Source organism: Carassius gibelio, chromosome B24, assembly GCF_023724105.1.
Source record: "Carassius gibelio isolate Cgi1373 ecotype wild population from Czech Republic chromosome B24, carGib1.2-hapl.c, whole genome shotgun sequence".
Classification (NCBI taxonomy): domain Eukaryota; kingdom Metazoa; phylum Chordata; class Actinopteri; order Cypriniformes; family Cyprinidae; genus Carassius; species Carassius gibelio.
Genome location: NC_068419.1, coordinates 18,488,857 through 18,511,440, shown reverse-complemented (window position 1 = coordinate 18,511,440; position 22,584 = coordinate 18,488,857). Strand labels below are relative to the sequence as shown.

The following is a 22,584-nucleotide window of genomic DNA, read 5'->3' as shown; positions in this document are numbered from 1 at the left end:
CATTTAGAAACAATGTTTTTTGCTAATTTATGTTTGTTCTTGATACATTGTTAATGTATACCAAATGTTAAAAATGTCTTAGCAGATTTAATGTACTACGATTAATGCATGCTTGTTACTGTAAATCATTTCCTTAAATTTTTAGGTATAATCGCAAGTATAAGTAATTTCAACTTTATATCAAAACTGATTTTAAATTCTGTTGAAATTGTTTAAAATTGAGTTAAAATGTATGCAAAACATATGCTGCCATGACTTGCATTAATTAATGTTACCGTGCCACTATTAATTAGTGCTACTATTAAGAGATTAAATAAAATGTAAAATAATACAAGAATTTCAAGCTTGCATTTACACAAATAACCAAGAGACTCCCCAAAACTCCCGCTGACCTCTAACACTGAATCCTAAAACTGTGACTAGTCTCTTACCTCATCAGAGATGTGGGAAGCAAGGTTTTTGCGTACTCCATGCTTCACAGAACACATGCACTGAGCTGTATCTGAAAACACTAATGCTCTGAGCAGACGTGTGACCCGCACTAATGACCACCAGTCAACATACTCAGGGCTTTTTCTAACACAATGCTGTATTTGTTGTTTTCTAGGTCTGCTGCTGGAATGGACCAGTGCTCCATGAATATGACATCAGTCCGTATAATACCGTTGTGAAATAATAATCATTTTGAACCAAATGAAACGATGTAGTCGTTAAATTAAATGTAAATATTTCAAAATATCCAATGCATTATTTCATTGTTATTTAATGTGTATTTAACTAGGTATTTCAATAATTCAGCATTATAGGCTGTTGTCTGGCCTAATTTCTTTCTTTCTAAATGACAAGTGACTTTGTGACTATACTTTACACTTCAGTGCAATAAAGTACTAAAATTCATCATAATATTTATTTGCTAATGAATAAAAAAGCAGGACAAAACAACTAGGGAGATGAAATGTCAGCTGCAGCCAATGAGTGATCCTCATCTCCTGGTTATTACATTCATTTCATTTTCATCTTTAAAAGACCAAGAGACACGTTTTTGGCACATTTCTTCATGTCATCTTCATTAATGAAAAGTGAACCTTTAATAAAGTGAATTTTACTGCACAACTGTAGAGAAATATTAACGTTGAATGTTGTGAAATAATAAAGGATTTATAATATGTTTTAAGAATGTGTTCATGGTTATGAAGGTAAGATACTGAGTATCAAGAATACCATTGCGATGTCATTTAAGAGATTAGCTTTCTTCGAGAACATGAAAATGTATGTTAATATTGCGATCATTATTTTGTTTCTCAGTTTCTGATGAGAATGAGGCAGGTTTCTGCAAGCATTTCTGCCTGTAGCACACATAAAATGAGCTTCACCGGAAGATTACGAGCTGCTTATCTTTATCCAGAAGTTTTAAATAGTGCTTCATGCATATATGGTCAAATTTCTCAGCATTTATGTTTTACATTTGTTTTGCCAATGTAGATGTCTTCATACAAAAGTAATGTAAACATAAAAACACATTTACACACTGACCACTGAACTCTGCTAGAAAAGAAAAACAGAAACCATCACAGAAATTCTAATGGTTTCCACTACAAATTAAACATTAAAACCATTTAAAAATAAGAGTTTCCTGTAGTGTGTATTGGAACATATTCCGTTAGGATTTAGAGGTTAAGCCAGCAATAAAAGAAGACCAATTAAAATCATGAAATCCCCCAGGATTGTTCAACTAAACAATCAGTGCATTGTAAAGCAACAGTACAATATATTCAATGGACTTTTTTTTTTCTTTTCTTTGTTTTTTCCTGTTTCTCAGAAGAAAATATAATCAAGCAGGTGTATAATGACATTAGGTTAGTAGACTAAATTATGACAGTTCTCATAAATAATGCTTCAGTCTATCAAAAAGCTTCCATGCTAAACATTTATTGTTAATTTGCATTATTACAACATACTCCATGGCATCAGAGCACAGTAAAACAACAATACATTGTGATAAATACAGTAAGATAGTTAAGATTCCTTCCAACCAGAGAAAACATTTCCCCAAACAAAAAGTTAGTCATGTTGCAGATAGCCAAACAATTTCATTAGTTGTCATTATTTATTATAGTTCTCACACTTGTTGATTCAAAGGGATAGTTGTGCCAAAAATGAACATTTTGTCATTTACTAACCTTAACACTTTCCAAACCTGTAAACATTTCTGTTCGGTTTTTCAAAATGTGTGTTGTGTTGCACAGAACAAAGAAAGTCATAAGAGAGTGTGCATAATTTGTGAACAAACTTTTCTTTTAAAATCAGTTGGGTAATCATGAGTAATTTGATATGTAACATTTAATTATTTAATTATTGGTAAAAACATATTTGCTTAGTGAATCAAAGCAAAGCAGTGGGACAGGAAACTCTTCCATTGTGTTCCTCTTTTCTCTGTCTTGTTCCCAGTGTCACTCTAGTCTTTCACTACTTCAAATTCAATCTGATTGGTGACCTGTCTCAGTAGAGGACAGTCTAGACACGCCATCAGCACCTTCTTCCCCAGAGACAGGGGGAAGAAGGACACTTTATATTTCACTGAGGCACCAGGTAATATCCGGCTGCAAGAGGAAACACACACAAAAGAGACTAAATATTTACAGAATTTAGAATGAATGGAAGTTAATATATGGAAATAGTGTATATGCACAAAAAATAAATCCTATATTTGTCTTTGTATATGTCTGGACGTGTTTATGGGTATGGTGTAGTAGTTATTGCAACATCTCTTTGCATTTGCTTTATTTCACCTGCCAGTGTGATAGAAATCTAAAGTTTACCTGTAATGTTTCAATTTGGTCGGTATCAGACCAGGGCCATCAATGCGGAGCTGAACGTTTTTCAGGATGAAATTATAGGGATTCTGGAAATCCACACTGACAATGACTTCCTTGCCAACCCGGGGAGATGCAGTCATCTGTAGATAGATTATAATGTAGAGCAGCAACAAACATTTAGTGCTTTTATAAAGCTCTTTGTGCAACTATAAAGGTAAGTTTGGAAAATGGTATCTAATATAAGAACTATTAATAAATAAAACTCAACTAAACTTTGTCTGTAGTGCAACCCCCATCCAGCAGATCTCATTAAATTATTGCTAAAGGAACTGAAATCCTGTCTACACCAGATGCTAGAAATGTGACAAAACTCAGCAGAAACCATCATAGTTCTGTTCAACTTTTTTCTCCTTCCCTATCTGACTTCCCTCAATCTCATTGAGTTAGATGCAAGTCATTGATTATGTTGCATGAAAATATGATAAGATATAAAAATAAGATGGAAATATCCCAGTTCATTCACAATGCCGCAAGTCCACCGCAGGTCATGTGACAAGAACCAACCAATCAGCTTCACCTTTCCTGTAACAACATTTAATAAAGCTTGGCCAAGATGGTGGAACAGCTGTGTGGCTGATGTTTTCCACACATTAACAACCCCTTAAATCTTAATCATACTCTTCATTTTTTTTAAAAGTTCCCTTTCCTCTTGCAAAGACATCTCTTCTCTGATGACATTTTGTCATTCATGTGAGACCGCAGCAATAGCAAATGGCACTGATCAAATGATCCAATTCATTTTCGATGGACAAAATCAAGTCCCATACTACAGTGATAGAATAGATTTCATAGGGGGGGGGGGGGGAGTTGCAACTTCTGTTTAATGCCAACTTTTTGTATAAAAAGTACATGCACAAGACATTGTAATTACAACTTGCCAACACGTAAATATGAACTTGGCATGAGAAATTGATTGTAATATTACTCAGCTTTACCAACTGTTATTGAAACTTAAAGAATGATTGTGAAAACTGCATCCCCTGATGTTTTCAAATTTAAAAACAGGTGTATACTATGGAATATTTCAGATTTAGCGTTGCCTTTGTGTTTTATAGTAATGAACAATAAAACTTTTTTCTATTAAGGTCCACATTAATTAGTTACTTTCAACTGTTTTTGTCCTTTGAATGAAAGTCAGTTGATCAGTAAGATGAATAAAGATTTGGGACAACATGAGGGTGAGTATATTATGACAAAATGATCATTATATTCTGAAATATTTCCAAATTAAAGGGATAGTTCACCCAAAAATTCTGTCATTAAAGCTGCAGTCCTTGAGGTTTGCCTCTTTGTCGCCATCTCTGTTTGAAAACCTGGAACTGCAGCTGTGTGCTGAATTGTCTTCCCTGCGTGGGTTGTGCTTCATTGTGGATGAATCTGATGTTTTGAGGAGTATGTGTGTGGCAGTCAGTCACCACACTGGTTTGCATATTTACTACTAGTCTACTGAGATAAAAATCCTTAGCCTACCATAAATCTCGCTATTAATGATGATTAAATATAAAGATTGATTAGCTCATAGCACCATTCAAATTATTTATTAAAAATGTTCTAATTATTTTATTATTGGTGTACTTTATTCTCAAATTATTATTCGGACTTTAAAAAAAATACAAATCTTTGTATTACTAGGCTATCATTAATACTTACTTATCCCTACCAGCAGAGAGCACCATTGAGTTACATTCAAACCGCTGTCCTAAAGAAACATGATTTGAAGCTAATCAGTCAAACAGGACTCTTTTTATGTTATGTGTAATATAGTAATGTTTACTTCAGATGTTATCTGCAGTGTTACGGTCTTTTGGGACAGGATAAGCGATATATTTAAATCATGTAGGTGGGTGTCGGCTGCGCACTGACGACACAGGTAACTGATCAAACACAAAAAAATGGCTTATTTCTTTATGAACAAAATTATTCAGGAATTATTAAACATGAACGTATTAGTATCAGAAATGGATTTTAATATATTACAATGAATAATACAATTATGTTGTTAATATTGCTCTACAATGAAATAAAAATTGTAATTTACTATCTGGGAAATAAAGCTTTGTATTTATTTCTTAAATCCGTTCGTAAATTGTTCTATGTTATATGTGTTGAGGTTGTGTCCATCTGATGTTTATCATGTTCATGATGCTCACTACTGTAGCCTACTGAACATAGCTTTTTAATAGGTAGGGGAAATTCCCGACATTTAAAAAATAACTGTTTACATGCCTAGGGTGTTCGTATTTATAAATGCTGACTTGTTAGTTGATGTTTTCTCATTAAAATCATACAAATTCCTCTTAATTCAATGGAACGTTTTCGCACACTAGGGATTACCAATATGGCGGCGCTGCGTCTTCACTTTAATGACGTCATGAGCAATCCAGTTCTATATTATAGATCAGTGGTAATGTCACAGTGTAATGCTAAAATTTTCTGTGAAAACCTGTCTGTACAACTAAAATGAGAAAACATTTTTATAAGCTGACTGTTGTGAAGCATGCTAAAGTAAGGCAATCATTTTGAACATTGGCTGGTTACCCTGACAGCAAGCAGTTTTGGTCCAGATTCGGCCCACATCTGGCCCGCATGGATTTCATGCAGGCCAGATGTGGGCCGACACTATGTTGCTGTCTGGGTATGTACTTGCTCAAATATTGACATCAGATCCACAAAAATGTATGGACTGCAGCTTTAATTACTCACCCTTATGTTATTCCTTAAGAACTTAATTCGTCCTCGGAACATAAATTAAGATATTTTTGATGAAATATGAGTGCTCTTTGACCCTGCATAGACAGCAAGAGAACTACCATGATCAAGGCACAGAAATGTAGTACAGACATCATCAAAACAGTCAATGTGACATCAGTGGTTCAACCGTAAATTTACAAAGGTACAAGAATACTTTTTGTGCACAAAGAAAACAAAAATAATATCTCTGGTTTACATATGTAATCCTGGTTCACGGAGAGAATGCGACACTGCGTCAAAAATGCTTTGGGAATGCCTTTGTATGACCACACTCTGAATCACGTGTGAAATCAGTTCAATGGAATGGCGAAACGTCACGGGCAGGGTGGCGTAGAGACCAGAGAGCTTAAAAAGGTGCATCCGAAACAACCAGCATTAGCTTCTGATAAGTTGAAGAAAGTCACTAACAGGGATGCAGGAAGTATAGCGAGATGCAGCGTCTCATTCCCTCCCAGAACCAGGGTTACATAGGTAACCTAGAGATGTTCCCCTTCAGGAACTCCAGCTGCGTCTAAAAAGCTTACGATTATGATTATGACAAATGCCTGTCTAGTGTGAAATCATGGCGAGCACAACTGAGACAGATGCACCTGAAAATCTGGAGTGGTACCATATTTCCCTGGTTCTCAAGAACAATGAAAGAAACATGTTCCAATGGGTTTTGCCCCCAGTGACTGACCACCCAAAGCGACGTGGTAAGCAACTATGGCCACCACGAACACTCTAAAGGTATAAGGGGGTCAAACCTGCAGGAACTCCAGAACTGAACCAACCTGGCAGTTAATTGGGAGCAGCTGACAATTTCTGCACCATGAGTACAGTTTCCTTGTGGAGGGAGCCCTGGAGTGGAGTATGGTTGCAACAACCTTAGTTAAAACACTATATCCAGATAAATGGTTCTCTGTAATGGAGAAAGCACAGTTCCCTGTCAAGGGAACTTCGAACTGCATCCTCTGAAGGGACACTATGGGGAACACCTCGTCGTGACCCATGTCTGAAGCATACTTTGAAACGCCAACGTGTTGGCCGGCGACAGCCTCTGACGTCGCTACCGGCGTGACTATAAATACGCGCCCGTTGGACCCGTCACTTATCTTCTTCATCTTCATTGACTGTTTTGTTTGAATCTGAGAAACGAACAAAATGGCAAGAGCGATCTATTATTGTTAGCAAGGCGTTTAGACAGTGTGTTCATCCGTGTCAGCGTTATTTGACACCTGATGACACACACGTCTCTTGTTTGGGCGAAGAGCACAAAGAGCACATTTTTCTGTGAAAAAGCTCCGCTCTTGTTTGTCTCTCTTTTCGAGGAAAGAGGGGAGGCACAGAGGAGAATGAGCTCCTGGGGATCACAGGTGGATCTCGCTGAGGAGTTCAGAGAGGGACTTTTCCTCTCACACTCTCCGGCGGCAAACGAGAGTGAACTTTGGGAGGAAGATGCGTTGTCATTAACCCATTCTGACACTGAAGTTAGTTCTCTGCTGGGTCCTACCTAGAAAGAGCAGGAGATGTCTGAGATTGGCTAAGAAGCTGAGGCTGAGCCTTCTCAATCCTCCTGCCCTGTGTATGAGGAGATGTTAGAGGTTATGGATCGCGTCACGGCAAAATTAGACTTGCCATGGAAGGGTGCCAGAAAGGTAATGTCACGAGGTCGCCTCGATGAACGTTATTTGTTCATAGCCCTCAAGCCCATCTCGATCTGAGGATCAGATTGATACCTAGTAGCTCCGGATGTTTTTTACCTCTGTTTTAACTTCTGTTTTTATCCTCCCCTGCCCAATTCCCCTGTAGTCACCAGCTCTCCACCTGATCAAGGTTAGGTGGAAAGTTTCTCACATAACAGTCTCCTTTCCTGGACCTAAGATGTTTTGGTTGGTTCTATGTTCATAGTAACCGCCTTACTGATGGTCCGGACCAGAAGGGGGTGCCCCGCAAGTGGGACTCCAGTACAGGAGGGTGGGTGAGTACGTACCCTTGCTTTACCTGCTTATGGGTGTTATGTTGCTGGTGGTTATATGTCTACTAACAAACTCTGTGTGTTTCCTTTACAGAGCCTGGCTGATCATCAGAATTGGCACAGCACTGCAGGGAATTTCATAGATGTCCGGCAAGGTCACCCTGAGGGGCCAGTACGGTAGGGGTTACGCGCTCCGCTTCGTTCCCTTTCTGAAAATGATTGGCCCTGGGGTCCATGGGCTACATTCAGCCAGTGTGTATTTGTAATACACCTCAAGCATCGCTTCCCTCAACATGAGGGGCTGTGTGGACTTCCACATATTGTGGTTATCAGGTAGTAGGCTTCATCAGGCCTCTCTGATGGTGAGCTCCCACATACTGTGGTTGCCAGGTAGTAGGCCTTACCAGGCCTCCCTGGAGATTTAGCTCCCACATACTGTGCATTCCACTAAATAGCGAATTGTGGTTTTCAGATAGTAGGCTTCACCAGGTCTCTCTGAAGGTGAGCTCCCACATACTGTGGTTATCAGGTAGTAGGCCTCACCAGGCCTTTGGCCATAAGGGATAATGTCATGGACAGCTGTCGAACCGTCCCGGGGCGACTCCCGGTGAAATGGTAGAGTTGGAACTTAGTGTTTGCCATGATTGTGGCCTGCACTCCTCTCAGCATGGCGGCATGGGTATACTGTTCCCCATAGTGTCCCTTCAGAGGACGCAGTTCGAAGTTCCCTTGACAGGGAACGTCTCAGGTTACGAATGTAACCACGGTTCCCTAAGAGGGAACGAGAAACTGTGTCCTCTAGCTCCCTGCCATGCTTTGGACGCAAGCTTCACGAAGAAGATAAGTGACGGGTCCTACGGGTGCGTATTTATAGTCGCGCTGGTAGCGACATCAGAGGTAGCGACGTTGACATTTTTCAAAGTATGCTTCAGACACGGGTCAAGACAAGGTGTTCCCCATAGTGTCCCTTCAGAGGATGCAGTGTCTCATTCCCTTTCAGGGAACCATGGTTACATTCGTAACCTGAGACGTTTTCTTGGTATTGAGTCCCAACCCCGTTTGGTTCATATGGGCAAGGACGACATCTCAATGACATCTCGAGCATCTCGACCCCGCCCTCAGAAGTCCTGGGCCATAGGCATCAGGACCTTTTAGTCTAAGACTATCTAGCAAGAATAACTTTCTGCAGATCCACTTTCTGCTTAAAAGACTTTGGCCAGGGAGCACCACTCTGACTCCAGATATACTATGGGAATATGAGAAGTGATACACCCCAAATGAGGGGCTGGAACATGGTTTGGGCTGCTCCTGCCCAGCAGCCCCTGATACCTGTGTCCAGCATTAGAAAATGTGGAGGCCTAGGGGTGATGCTGCAATGTGTCACACCCCTGGAAACTTTATGTGTTTTTCTTCCTCCTGTGACCTTTCATTCCTTTTATTTTTATTTTGTCAGGTCTACAAATGACATACGTGTGTCTTCCTCAGTGTTCCTTGTTGGATATACCCTGTGTTGGATTAATAAAGTCTTATTTCGCTTATGCTCAGCTCCATGCTACTTCCGGGCAGCGTGACGTGACACAATGGGAACAGATAGCCCGCGGGCATCTGTCCCACTTCGGACATCGGCCTATAAACCTACTCATGCAGCCTGTGAAATATAATTTTTTTTAAAAAGGGCAGATGAGCTGGAATAAAAAATGGTTAAAGCAGGGGTGCCCAATCCTGCTCCTGGTGATTGACTGTCCTGCAAAGCTTAGCTCCAATCCTAATCAAACACGCCTGAAGCAACTAATTAAGGTCTTTAGGTTCACTTAAAAATTAAGGGCAGGTGTGTTTGATTAGGGTTGGAGCCAAACTTTGCAGGACAGTCGATCGCCAGGAGCAGGGTGGGGCACCCCTGGGTTAAACCGATGCTCTCAACACCTCGGGGGATGAGACAGGGGAAAACCAGTAGGTCCCGACATTTGTGATGTCTGGTTCGCGAAACGAATCCTTCTTTTGAACCGATTCTTTTTAGCGAACTGGTCAAACTGGTACACCAAATCAGACTGAATCGTACAAATTAGTTTGCATCTTGAGTCAGAGGTGATCCTCAATTTTCAAAAGTTTCTAATTTTCAGACTTACCTTACAATCGCTACAATTTGAAATAAACCAATCAAAGTATTCATAAGTTATGTTACTCCAACAGCACTGAAACATGCTGTGCAGACTGAGAGAACTGATGAGCTACTGTGTACTACTGAATGAAAAGTACTGCTACTTTCTGTCGGACAAGTTCAACATTTTGGCACATTCGAGGATCGATTCTTTCATGCACGCTCAACATACTGAGAACCGATGAGCTGGAGATACTAAGCATGTTTGTAATACTGAAAAGTAAAGCAGTTCTCGAGTCAACAGTTCTCAAATAACCAGTACACTGAACTGAGAATCGGTTCTTTTAGACACGTTCAACATTTTGGACACATTCGAGAACTGTTCTTTTCGGACATGTTCAACATATTGAGAACCGATGAGCTGGAGATACTGAGTGTGCGTGAAGCTAAAACTGATGCTGCGCTGATATTCTAATTCCCATGACATTAGTTGATGCAGATCCATAATGCACATGTTGCCTCAGCAATTTGCAAGCTACCTGATTCTACATTGCATAAGACTTTCTTCACTCAAGAAGAAGTGCCAGTGGGAGCAGAGCTAAACAATCCAAGGTAATGCACACTTGTACACTTAGGGACATTTTATGAATGAACACAGCCAGACCTATCAAGAGCAGATTGTGCACGCCCCACTCCAGAACAAACCACACATAAATTGCTTGCATCCCCATCCCTAATTGTAGAGAGGGCAGAGAGAAATGAGTGATCTAAAATGCAGTATGCTTGTTATATGCAAATGATTGAAATTGCGAGTCTTCAGTCTCATAAACATAATTGCTAACAATATCAACATCCTCTGAGAAGATAAATGCAGCATAGAGCTTTAACTTAAAGAAGGAAGAGATTGCAATGCAAGCTTCCGAACCTTGAGAGAGAGCGCTAGATTCATATGCGACCCCCGCACCGATCCCAATCGCCACTGTGCCTCAGCAACAGTGGGAAAGGAACCGTAAAGACTGCAAACACGGATACACTCTAACTGTGTCTACACTCTAAGAGCTAACTGTGCATGCCCTACTTCCAAACAACAACACAGAGATAATGTTTAGCATGAGCAGAGAAGAACTCACAATCTAGTGTGTTGTCTGTTTAACTCGCCATATAGAGGTTAATGTCCACTGTTTCACAAACAACAGAAAATAAGACTGACAGGTTTCACACAGCGCTTGCTGAAAACACAGAAGCTAATGCTGCTTGTTTTGGATGTGCTTTTAAGCTCTCTGGTTTGTTCACCCTTGACGTTTCGCCATTCCATTGGAATGATTTCACATGTGATTCAGAGCATGGTCACCCAGACACATTCCCAAAGCATTTTTTATGCAGCTCAAGTTCTTGAAAAGGAACGACTTTATTCTACAATAATTGGAGAGTACCATGACATGTGCACGTAATTAATGGCATAATTTTCATGTTTGGGTTATCTATCCTTTAAATATCTATTGTATTATTCAGATGTTTTACTGAACATTGTTATCGAGGAGCAGAAGCACTGATCAAATGCTTGTCAGACTCAGGAAGTGAGTATTTCGGCACCGTTGCCTAGCATCCATCTGGCAAATCGCTCTCTACCCAACAAAATGGACAAACTCCTTTTGCTCTCTCAGACAAATAAGGATATCTTACACTGTGCTGCTCTGTGTTTCACAGAAACCTGGCTGAATGGTGCCATACCGGACAGCGCGCTCCATCTGCTGGACTTTAAGCTGTTTAGAGCAGATTGCGATGCAGAATCAACGGGGAAATCGCACGGCGCTAGGACATGCTCTTACATTCGATTCAATTCAAGTTTATTTACTTTTATTTTATTTTTTAAAATTGAATTACATAAATGAACAGTGGTGTACAGATGTAACTGTGTTAAATAAGATGTTCTGTTCAGATCTAGAAGTGCTGTTTGTCAACTGCAAGCCATTCTATTCACCGCGGGAGTTTCACTTATTCATTCTGGTGAGAGTCTACATTCCTCCGCAAGTGCACGTGAGCTCAGCTTTACAGAAACTCGTTGATCAGATCACAGAGACAGAACAACAACACCCGGACTCTGTTTTAATCATTCTTGGGGACTTTATTAAAGCCAATATCTCCTGTGAACTGCCAAAATACAGACAGCATGTTACATGTCCCACCAGAGACAGTAATATATTGGATCACATTACACCACAATAAAGGATGCATATCACTCTGCTCCACGGGGAGCTTTGGGGCTGTATGATCACTGTTTGGTTCATCTTATATGGACCTACAAGCAGAAACTTAAACCTGCTAAACCTGTAGTAAGGACTGTGAAGGGATGGACCAGTGAAACAAAGCACGATTTACAAGCTTGTTTTGACCTCACTGATTGGAGTGTTTTTGATGCTGCTACCACCGATCTGGACGAACTCACAGAGTCTGTAACATCCCATATTAGTTTTTGTGAGGATATATGAATTCCTACCAGGACTTATTTAACATTCAACAATGATAAGCCATGGTTTGCAGTAAAACTCAGACATCTTCGTTAGGCCAAAGAAGATGCCTATAGAAATGGGGACAGAGTCTTGTACAATCAGGCCAGGAACACACTGACCAAAGAGATTAGAGCGGCAAAAAAGACCTACGCTAAAATGCTGGAAGACCAGTTTACTTCCAACGACTCAACTTCAGTTTGGAGAGGACTGAGAGCCATCACAAACTACAAGAAACCATCCCCCTGCACTGAGGCTAATCAACGACTTGCTAACGACCTGAATGAGTTTTATTGTAGATTTGAAACCACCAACACCCATTCTGGCCATCTTACTACACAACCGTTAACACCTCCTGCAATCCCCCTCTCCACACCTCCTGCTCTTCAAATCTGTGAAGATGATGTGCGCCAGGACTTAAAAGAATAAAAGAATAAAAGCACCAGGCCCAGATGGCGCTACACAAGCCTGTCTGAAAACCTGTGCTGACCAGCTGGCCCCCATCTTTCCACAGATCTTCAATAGATCCCTGGAGTTGTGTGAAGTGCCTTCCTGCTTCAAACACTCCCCCATCATCCCCGTTCCAAAGAAACCCAATATAACAGGACTTAACGACTACAGACCTCTGGCTCTAACGTCTGTTGTCATGAAGTCATTTGAAAAACTGTTTCTGGCTTATCTGAAGGACATCACTGGACCCTTACTGGACCCCCTGCAGTTTGCTTACCGAGCAAACAGGTCAGTGGATGATGCAATCAACATAGGATTGCATTCCATCCTGCAACATCTGGACAAAACAGAGATTTATGTGAGGATCCTGTTTGTGGACTTTAGTTCGGCTTTCAACACCATTATCCCAACAGCCCTCCAGACCAAACTGACCAATTTCTCTGTTCCTAGCTCTATCTGTCAGTGGATCACTAGCTTTCTTACAGATAGTCAACAGTTAGTGAGACTGGGGAAATTCATGTCAAACTGCTCCACCAACACTGGTGCCCCTCAGGGATGTATTCACTCCCCACTACTCTTCTTGCTGTACACCAAAGACTGCACCACTAAAGACCCTTTTGTCAAGCTCCTGAAGTTTGCAGATGACACTCACATTCAATCACATTGACTCCATTGTTTAAAAAGCCCAACAAAGATTGTACTTCCTTCGCCAGCTTAGGAAGTTTAACCTGCCACAGGAGCTGCTGAAACAGTACTACTCAGCCGTCATTGAGTCTGTACTGTGTACTTCAATAACTGTCTGGTTTGGTTCAGCTACAAAATCAAACGTCAGAAGACTACAGAAAATGGTTCAGACTGCTGAAGGGATTATAGGTGCTTCCCTGTCCGCCCTTCAATAACTGTATACGTCCAGAGTGAGGAAAAGGGCTCAGAAAATCACTCTGGATCCCTCACATCCAAGTTACCCCATCTTTGAACATTTGCCATCTGGTCGACGCTTCAGAGTCATAAATACCAGGACAGTCAGGCACAGAAACAGTTTCTTCCCCCAGGCAACGTACCTCATGAACAGTTAAATGTTCCCCACCTATGCAATAAAAATGTGCAATATCCTTATATTTATTTGTTATCCCTGCATCTTACTCAGTCCTATTGCATTATCATTTCTAGCATAATTGTTTTTACACTTATTTATTACCAAAGTTTTTTTTGTCTGTGTGTTGTTTTCTCTGTGTACTGTGAAATTCCTTGTATGCGCAAGCATACTTGGCAATAAAGCTCTTTCTGATTCTGATTCTGTAAACTACCTTAATTGCGAGTTCAGGAGGACTAAGAGTGACAACTCTCATTGTGGAAATGGATGCGTCATTTTCCTCGACGTGCCCATACACCATGAAGAGCAGGTTGGACTGTTCCACAAGGTGGGGCATGTACTCCAAAGCTTTGACATCTATTGTAAGGGACTCGGCTATAAAAAGATAATATGATCACACTATGACCTAATCCATTAACAATATTTATGTAGAATTACTTAGAGTTATAATCGATCTCAAAATAATGAGCAGTTTTACTGAAACACTTGTATCTGACTCACTCTTTGAGGCTTCCACAGTTGTAGATATGTTCTCATGTTTAAAAGTTGTGCTAGTGACCCCTGTGTAGAACACCACGCAGCCAGTTATGATGGCACTGAGGGTGCAGGTTTGGCTGGAATGGTTCTTAATGTTCAGCGTCAGCTTGAGGTTGTCACCCATTTTGATGGTGTCAGCCTGGAGCTCGAAGTCCACACCTGCTTCAGTGAGTGGCAAGTAGTCCTTGGTTGGAACTCCACGACTCACTGCCATCTGCATGGTCTCTCTCTCCTTGAGACTTCCTAGAATCAGGAAGGTTGAAGTCAAAATATTGGCATTTTCCACTCCTTCCCAAATCAATCAAAACATTATTGTTTGGTGCACATCCATAGGATGCCTGGATTCCTCCTATAAGTCTGTTGAATAATCTAATAACTAAAGGGCGTGGTTGAGTCTCGCAAGTGTCAAGAGAATGCTCTTGAGTCATTGAAACTGTGTTTTTAAACTGTTGCTCCAAGAATCTAGAACACAACACTGGGCTGGTTTAAGCTGGTCCTTAGTTGGTCATGAGCTTGTTTAAGCTGGTTTAAGCTGGTTCTGAGCTGGTCATGTGCTGGTTTAAGCTGGTCCTGAGCTAGTTATAAGCTAGATATGAGCTGGTCCTGAGCAGAGGCTATTTAAAAAAAAAAAAAATCTTATTTTTATTTTTTTCTATTATATGACCATCTTAAACCAGCTTAGACCAGCCCAAACTAGCTGCCATGCTTCAAAACATACCTAACCAGCATATGCTGTTTTTTTAACAAGGTATTATCAAATTACCCAGTATAAATAAACATTAAATGCTTTTAATATTTTTTTGACCAAATGAAGTTCTCTATAAACCAGGTTCTATAAACCAGTCAAATTAGTAAACTGAGACTCTTGATTAAAATTCTGTCAAGCATTTCAACCTAAGCAAGGAAAAAAGGCTCTTCCTAATCACTTCCTAGTCAAAAATGTGATTAGTTTAATTAATTTAGTTGAAAACACTTAAAGGATTATCTTTTCAAATGGAGAAACCTTGTAAGCCACCATGACTTCCTGTAGTTCACAAATAGTGTCAATCATGTCAGAGGCCAATCATATGAATCACATTGCTTCATAGAATGCAGCTCTCCTGATTTAAATGCCATATTGCTTCTTGATTCTGTAGACTTGACTAGAACGAAACATACCTTCTGGGTATTTATAGGTAGATGTGATGTCCTCATATTTGATACTGCCTTTCTTTTTAGTCACAATGGCCTTTCCCATATACGCAGAGTCTACATAGATAACATTCATGTTTCCATACTTATCAGACTTATGGTATACCACATCACTGTTCACCTGAAGACAGGAAAAAATATTTTTATATTAGATATAAATAGCTAAGTTAGCATATAGGATATAGCTAAGATTTTAATATTGCGTCAGCTGAATCTACAGGGTAAAAACATCAAAGAACACTGAGATGCTTCTTACCTCTGCAAAGACAAACTTTGCATCGAATGGATAGCTGAGCTCTCCCTCTTTGATGGCACTGACAGATGTTGGGCCACATCGATGAAGACCTGTATGGGACAAGTAAAATAGCTCATATAGACTTGGGTCAAAAAGGTACTTCTATGGTACTTATATGATGTGGCAGGAGTTATGGCAAGGATCATACCATCACTGGTCTCCTGAGGGGTGCTGTCGACCACCTGCCACCCAGAGTATTTTTCCGGCAGATCAAGCCTCTTCATGTACACCTCATTCCAGCAGTGGTAGTTCCTGTGAAATACAGGATTGCATCTAAACATATTACCAACCAACCAGAGAATAATACCATATTGGCTTTACAGTGTATCACCTAGATACTGAAGTCTGTGTTTACACTGGCACAAAAAAAAATTACTCACATGTGACAGATCAGATATTGTTGCATGTGTTAAATTAAATATCCATATGAGATCCAATCAGATGCATATCCAATATCTGGACATCTGACTATAGCCCCTTTCACACTGCCATTCCGGCAAATACAGGGGTAAAGTGTTCCTGTAATTGTTCCCTGGTCGCTAGATTTGACACTTTCACACTGCCAGTGATGACCCGGTATATGTGCGTGCTTTCACACACAACCCTTGAAGATCCCGTAACGACACGTGACATCAGCGCGTGACGTGTAATGTACGAGTCGACAACGCTTGGCACGTTATACTTTCACTGAAGCAAGCAAACGATCTCTGCGTCAGCGCGGAAAGTGAGGAACTAACTGATCTCTGCTTCATTACAGTTTGCACATATGTTTTCGTCGCGAATGTTGATCTTCCTTCAAAACAGCCGGTAAAAAAGTCGCGCGATAACGCGCGTCATCACTTCGATACCGAATTAGATCTGGCTTTTGTTCACACAGCGCTCGTTCCGGCTCAATTACCGCAATGTTACTATGTCCCCGACCCGGGTTCGATTCGGTAATCAATTCCGGGACGTGGTTGCTTTCACACAGAAGGCGACCAGGCAATGTTACGGGAATATTGCGGGTCCGACGTGCAGTGTGAAAGGGGCTTATGTCTAAACACGTAAATCTGATTCCCAGTGAAATTCCGGAAATTCACAAAAAAAACTCTGCTTATTTTATAAAGTATTCAGGAGCACAGAAAATTATTTAAAGCCACTTGCTCGTGAATTTTATGAAATATCTTTGCTACTAAAAGATGCATTTTATTTTCAGCAAGTTGACAATAATATCACTGTGTTGTGAGTAATTTTACTCAGCTCTTGTGACCAGTAGAAAAACAGCATTCATTATTTCATTTGTTCTGCCAAACTTGCACTGCAAACATAAAGTTTTAACTATCCATGCAAGTGATTGTGGCATAAGCGGGATTATTACAGCTGGTGTGCATTAAAATCCAAGATCCAGCCAACATGAATTATCATTTTCATTTATGGCTGTTCAAAACACAAGGGTCAACCGAGTTGCTGAAAGTGATCACCAGTGGAATTATTCTAGTTTGGGAGGGGATTCATGTAAAGCAGATATAAAATACGACTTGTGTCTTAAAGCTCCGGTCTGTAAATTTTGCCTCGTTGCCATCTCTGTTTGAAACTTGCAATTGCAGTTATTTGCAGAATTATTTCCTTTAAGTGGGTTGTGCATTGGCTCCGCGCCTCAGCACGGATGAATCTAATGTTTGTTACTGTACTTCGGAATCACAGATTCTAGCATATGTCTTGGAAATATGACCCAAATACGAATTTTCACCTGATTTTGTCATCAGAACTAGTAAAGTACACAGGTCTGCCACTTTTGTTCTGACCAACTGAGGAAAAAAGCATTACAATAACTTGTAATACCAATGGTGATTAATTTAATGATCGTTAGCTCATATCCCATCAGACCATGCAAATTATTGTTGTTATACATTACACTTTTTTTCTCAAATTGTTAATGTTAACAATCAGCATTGAGTGACTACATTTATGAAGTGTGTATTAACATTACATGAACTACATGTAGATTTCAATTTCTTTACAGACTAAGATCTAATTGTCTTACCATTTGAATTTCATATAAAGAAACCCAAAAAGCTAATTAGTCTTCCTTTCCTATGTGTAATCCCACATAGGCTATCTGTAATCAGATGTACATTTAAAACTGGAATATGATCTAATTTCAGTCACTTACATGTGTTTCATAAAAACATAATCCTTTCTGGATTACAATCAGTCATTAAAATTATAAATGTAATTATTCCAGCTGCTGTCAGATAAGGCTATAAACGATCCACCACCTGACTGTAGCTTAAAGTAAATGTAAACAGATAACTAATTGGAAAAGGACGAAAGATTGGATCTGTGCATTAAGCTTTGCCATGTAAACAGACCTTGTTATGATAAAGGTACCAGTTTTCTTTAGTACACAGTTGTGGACCTCTTGGACATCACCTTTTTGAGGGAATCTCACCAGATTGAATCTTTAGTTAGGCTTCGGTCCACTTTCCCATCATCATCCAGCACAATGTCTGTCTTCAAGTTGCCCGTGTTGTCATGAGCAGAGAAGAAATTGGTGATGACCCGTGCAGGGATCCCGAGACAACGCATCACTGAACAGTTGTTGCAAAAAAAGGAGTAGAATGATGATGCTCAAATAATATTTGAAACTATCATGAAGAAAAAAATAGAAACAGAGACCCTATAGAATGTGTCATTGCCATACTCACAAGTGTTCAGCACGCCAGCAAACACCCAGCACTGAGCAAAGCACACAGGCTCACATCCTTCCTTGACATATTTGAGCAGGATTTCAGGGCTTCCGGTCCAGGCAGTGGGTGCTGTGCCGCTGGAGTAGTCACCACTCCAGTTGCCAACCAAGAGACCATCATCATCCTGGGCGTTCAGCTGAAAATATGCCACCAAATATAAAATGCTTACTTGTTCATGGAATTGTCCATACTTTGATTCTTATTATGAAATCATACCAGAGCTGATCCTTGGCGAACTACTTCAGTGGCATTTCCTCGGAACATTAGTGGTACTTTGCCAGCATCCATTAGCATAAGACAGGCATCCAGAACCCCCTCTTCAAACTACAGTACACCACAGAGTAAACACAGTAGGAAATTAATTCAAGGATGTCCAATCCTGTTCTCGGAGGGCCACATTCATGCAGAGTTGAATGGTTTAGCACCTCAGTATTTGAATGAGCTCCTTTTACATTATACTCCTCTACGTCCGCTACGTTCTCAAAACTCAGGCAATTTGATAATACCTAGAATATCAAAATCAACTGCGGGCGGCAGATCCTTTTCCTATTTGGCGCCTAAACTCTGGAATAACCTACCTAACATTGTTCGGGAGGCAGACACACTCTTGCAGTTTAAATCTAGATTAAAGACCCATCTCTTTAACCTGGCTTACACATAACATACTAATATGCTTTTAATATCCAAATCCGTTAAAGGATTTTTAGGCTGCATTAATTAGGTAAACTGGAACCGGAACACTTCACATAACACCGTACTTTCTACATCATTAGAAGAATGGCATCTACGCTAATATTTGTCTGTTTCTCTCTTGTTCCGAGGTCACCGTGGCCACCAGATCCAGTCTGTATCCAGATCAGAGGGTCACTGCAGTCACCCGGATCCAGTACGTATCCAGACCAGATGGTGGATCAGCACCTAGAAAGGACCTCTACTGCCCTGAAAGACAGCGGAGACTAGGACAACTAGAGCCCCAGATACAGATCCCCTGTAAAGACCTTGTCTCAGAGGAGCACCAGGACAAGACCACAGGAAACAGATGATTCTTCTGCACAATCTGACTTTGCTGCAGCCTGGAATTAAACTACTGGTTTCGTCTGGTCAGAGGAGAACTGGCCCCCCAACTGAGCCTGGTTTCTCCCAAGGTTTTTTTCTCCATTCTGTCACCGATGGAGTTTCGGTTCCTTACCGCTGTCGCCTCTGGCTTGCTTAGTTGGGGTCACTTCATCTACAGCGATATCGTTGACTTGATTGCAAATTAAAACAGACACTATTTCAACTGAACAGAGATGACATCAATGAATTCAATGATGAACTGCCTTTAACTATCATTTTGCATTATTAAGACACTGTTTTCCAAATGAATGTTGTTCAGTGCTTTGGCGCAATGTATTTTGTTTAAAGCACTATATAAATAAATAAAGGTGTTGAGGGTCTGTCCATATAAACTTCCCCCATCCACGAAGTGGAAAGTACCTCAAAATGGTGACAGGAGTTTCCACTTAGGGGAAGTGCTTAGGGAAGTTTGCGAGTCTAAGGCTGATGATACACGCGGAAATTATTTTAAACAATGTTTCTTGGGCACTTTCCCATTGAGAATGGGTAACAGATTTCAATCTCAATAATTTTGATTATTAGGCACTGTGTCTCACCTCACCGTTGACGGCAAAATTGTCTTGTATACGTGTGTAAAATAACTGTGGGTGATTGGATGAAACAAAGATTAAACTTGATGCATCTTTCAAGGATCACTTAAATTGAGTTGGGCTTCGATGGCGCATGATAATGTGGCAGCCACGGTGAGCAACTTTACTAGGATTCAGCTTTATGATTGAGAAACACCCCAAGAAAATTTGGGCAGGTTAGAGCTAAACTCTGCATGAAAGTGGCCCTCCAGAAGCAGGATTGGACACCCCTAGGTTAAATGATGCTACATACAGTATATATGTGAGCTCAGTGGGAGAATTTCTGTATGCCTGATGTGAAGAAACCTCTCCAGATTTCTGCCAACCTGCCCAAAGTTCCATGAACGGTAACGTATGTTGTTGTATTCTCCATTGTAGATGATCCCCACTTCATTCATCACATACTCCTGCCTGTCTTCCTCTTCGTCCACGTACACTTGATCCTCTGGGTAGCAACACATACAATATGCATGCGTCATCACATGTGTAATAATTTGATAATGGTCCAATGATGGCCTAAAGCAAATGTACAGACTTATCAAAGGTCTGTTGCTAAGTTTGTTGTCATTGTGTTACAGTCGTACTCACCGGGGTCCCAAGGATTGAACAGCACATAGAAATCCGTGTCAGGGTTCCTCTGAGTGTGCTGTTTTCCCAAATCAGTGATTAATGCTACATAGGTGCGGAATCGGCCAATGATGCAGCCGGCGTCAGGTGTTATGCCCACCGTCACATCATTGCCTTGTATTTCCACCACACGGCCCTTCCAGTGCCCTTGATGTTTCCTTTTCCCCATAGACACAGTAATGTAGGTTCCCTTTTTTTCATTAGGTGAACTGCCTGTGTTGAGCAGATCAGCAGATTATTCCTGTGCTAGGCTATGGAGATATTTCATTTACCGCTTCTTCTATTCAGATGCTTTATTTACCTTATCATGTATTACAATATATAATTAAATGCAGAAGCTCACCAATCAGGAATTCCAACTGTACATCGTCCTGCTGTGCATTGAAGGCCCGGTCAAGTTTGATGATGATGGTGAACTCTTTATTCCTGCGCACGATGAGTGAGGAACACTTGTACTTGTCTGTGTTGTGGTCTTTTTTGTTTTCAGTTGCACGCATGTCAACACTCAATACTGAGAGACCTGCAGCTTTTGTTTCTAAAAAAAGAAGACTTGCTTTCAAAAACTTGGGCAAATGTTTGTATATTTTAAATACAGAATGGCATGCATAAATGCATACATGGTTAAGATTTTACCTTCATCTGAAGGTCCCCTCGGCTTTGGGACGTCCGAAGCCACATATTTAGGTGGGTTAGACTCGTGCAAGTTTGAGCTGTCAATGGAAAATCGGCCGCGTTGGAGTTCCCAGGGCTGAGTTTGGTCGAGTTGAAGTGACATGATGTGCACAAAATGTCTTGACGTTATCCTGGATGAAAGATGATTTCAATCTTTGTAAACTGCAGCCATACAGACTGGGAATCAATTCCTTTCTCCAAGTCGTTGGGAATCAAGGAATCCAATCTCGATTCTCAACACCTTGGAAGCAAGAAATTGAATCCAGAATTTGTGGGAAAATTTGCCCTTCTCAGTTCAATAGAGCTGAACACAAACCGGTTCTTTGGACAGTTCAGTTTTAATAAATCATTTAAAAAACAATTGCAATAGTTATTTTATGCCTTCACATACATATTTGGTTGTGTTGTGGTATGTCTGCTGGAACGTTCAAACAAATGTTTCCGCTTTTGTGAAGAGGTATTCCTGATGAATTACCTTTCATTAACTAAAATTAATGAGGTTTGTATTCACGGTTTGATTCTGCGATCCTGTATGTCAGATGCCATGTCTAAAGTACATGAACAGAATAAGCTGATAATACACTTATGATAAACAATGAATAGCTACTAATTCTTTTCACTAATTTCATCATATCATGTAGTCACATTGAGATTAGCTGAACCTGTTCGAAAAACAACAGTGAGGAATCATTTGCAGTCAGTTCCAATAATATCTGAATCGAACAGCCTTTGAGATACATCAGCTATAAGGCATAGCAGGTGTTTACAAGTCTGTCATAAATTGTTCACCACAAATAAACTGTCTTATATGTAATGCTAATGCTTTCAGACATACAACTGAAAATGGCAAAGCGTCATAAACAGTGCTGAACTCACGGTCTCTGTAGAAGTGGAGATGGTCTGCTGAGAAGCTCCAGACAGAGGAGCCCCATTCTGATTAATATATGCTCAGGACTTCCTCTTCCACTGGAGAAAAACACCAGAGCAAGTCAAGATGATCCCAAGATCAGGTCAGTCTGACACACACACACACATCTGTGACCTCACGTCATGTAAATACAGATTAATACATGTTGCAATCTTGTCTTTAAACCAAAATGACACACTCTCTGTAAG

The 22,584-nt window shown here is 40.4% G+C and overlaps 2 protein-coding genes across 2 annotated transcripts in view; both read right to left on the bottom strand.

Annotated features, from left to right (window-relative positions):
- Window positions 1-540, bottom strand: part of cidea (cell death inducing DFFA like effector a) — a 3,935-nt gene extending 3,395 nt beyond the window's left edge. The window contains exon 1 of the mRNA XM_052596448.1: window positions 432-540. Within this exon, the coding sequence (XP_052452408.1) occupies window positions 432-472 (41 nt within the window). The 5' untranslated portion in view covers window positions 473-540. The remainder of the gene's footprint in view (window positions 1-431) is intronic.
- Window positions 541-1,913: 1,373 nt separating this feature from the next.
- Window positions 1,914-22,472, bottom strand: LOC128013440 (coagulation factor XIII A chain). Its single transcript, XM_052596435.1, has 15 exons — window positions 22,345-22,472; window positions 21,430-21,599; window positions 21,140-21,331; window positions 20,758-21,009; window positions 20,496-20,614; window positions 18,701-18,808; window positions 18,443-18,620; window positions 18,187-18,325; window positions 15,904-16,007; window positions 15,717-15,805; window positions 15,428-15,581; window positions 14,234-14,512; window positions 13,947-14,107; window positions 2,820-2,956; window positions 1,914-2,600 (listed from the first exon to the last, which is right to left on the bottom strand). The coding sequence occupies exons 1-15, from the start codon at window positions 22,398-22,400 to the stop codon at window positions 2,456-2,458; spliced, it is 2,283 nt and encodes a 760-aa protein (XP_052452395.1). The 5' UTR covers window positions 22,401-22,472; the 3' UTR covers window positions 1,914-2,455.
- Between the last annotated feature and the right edge of the window lie 112 nt (window positions 22,473-22,584).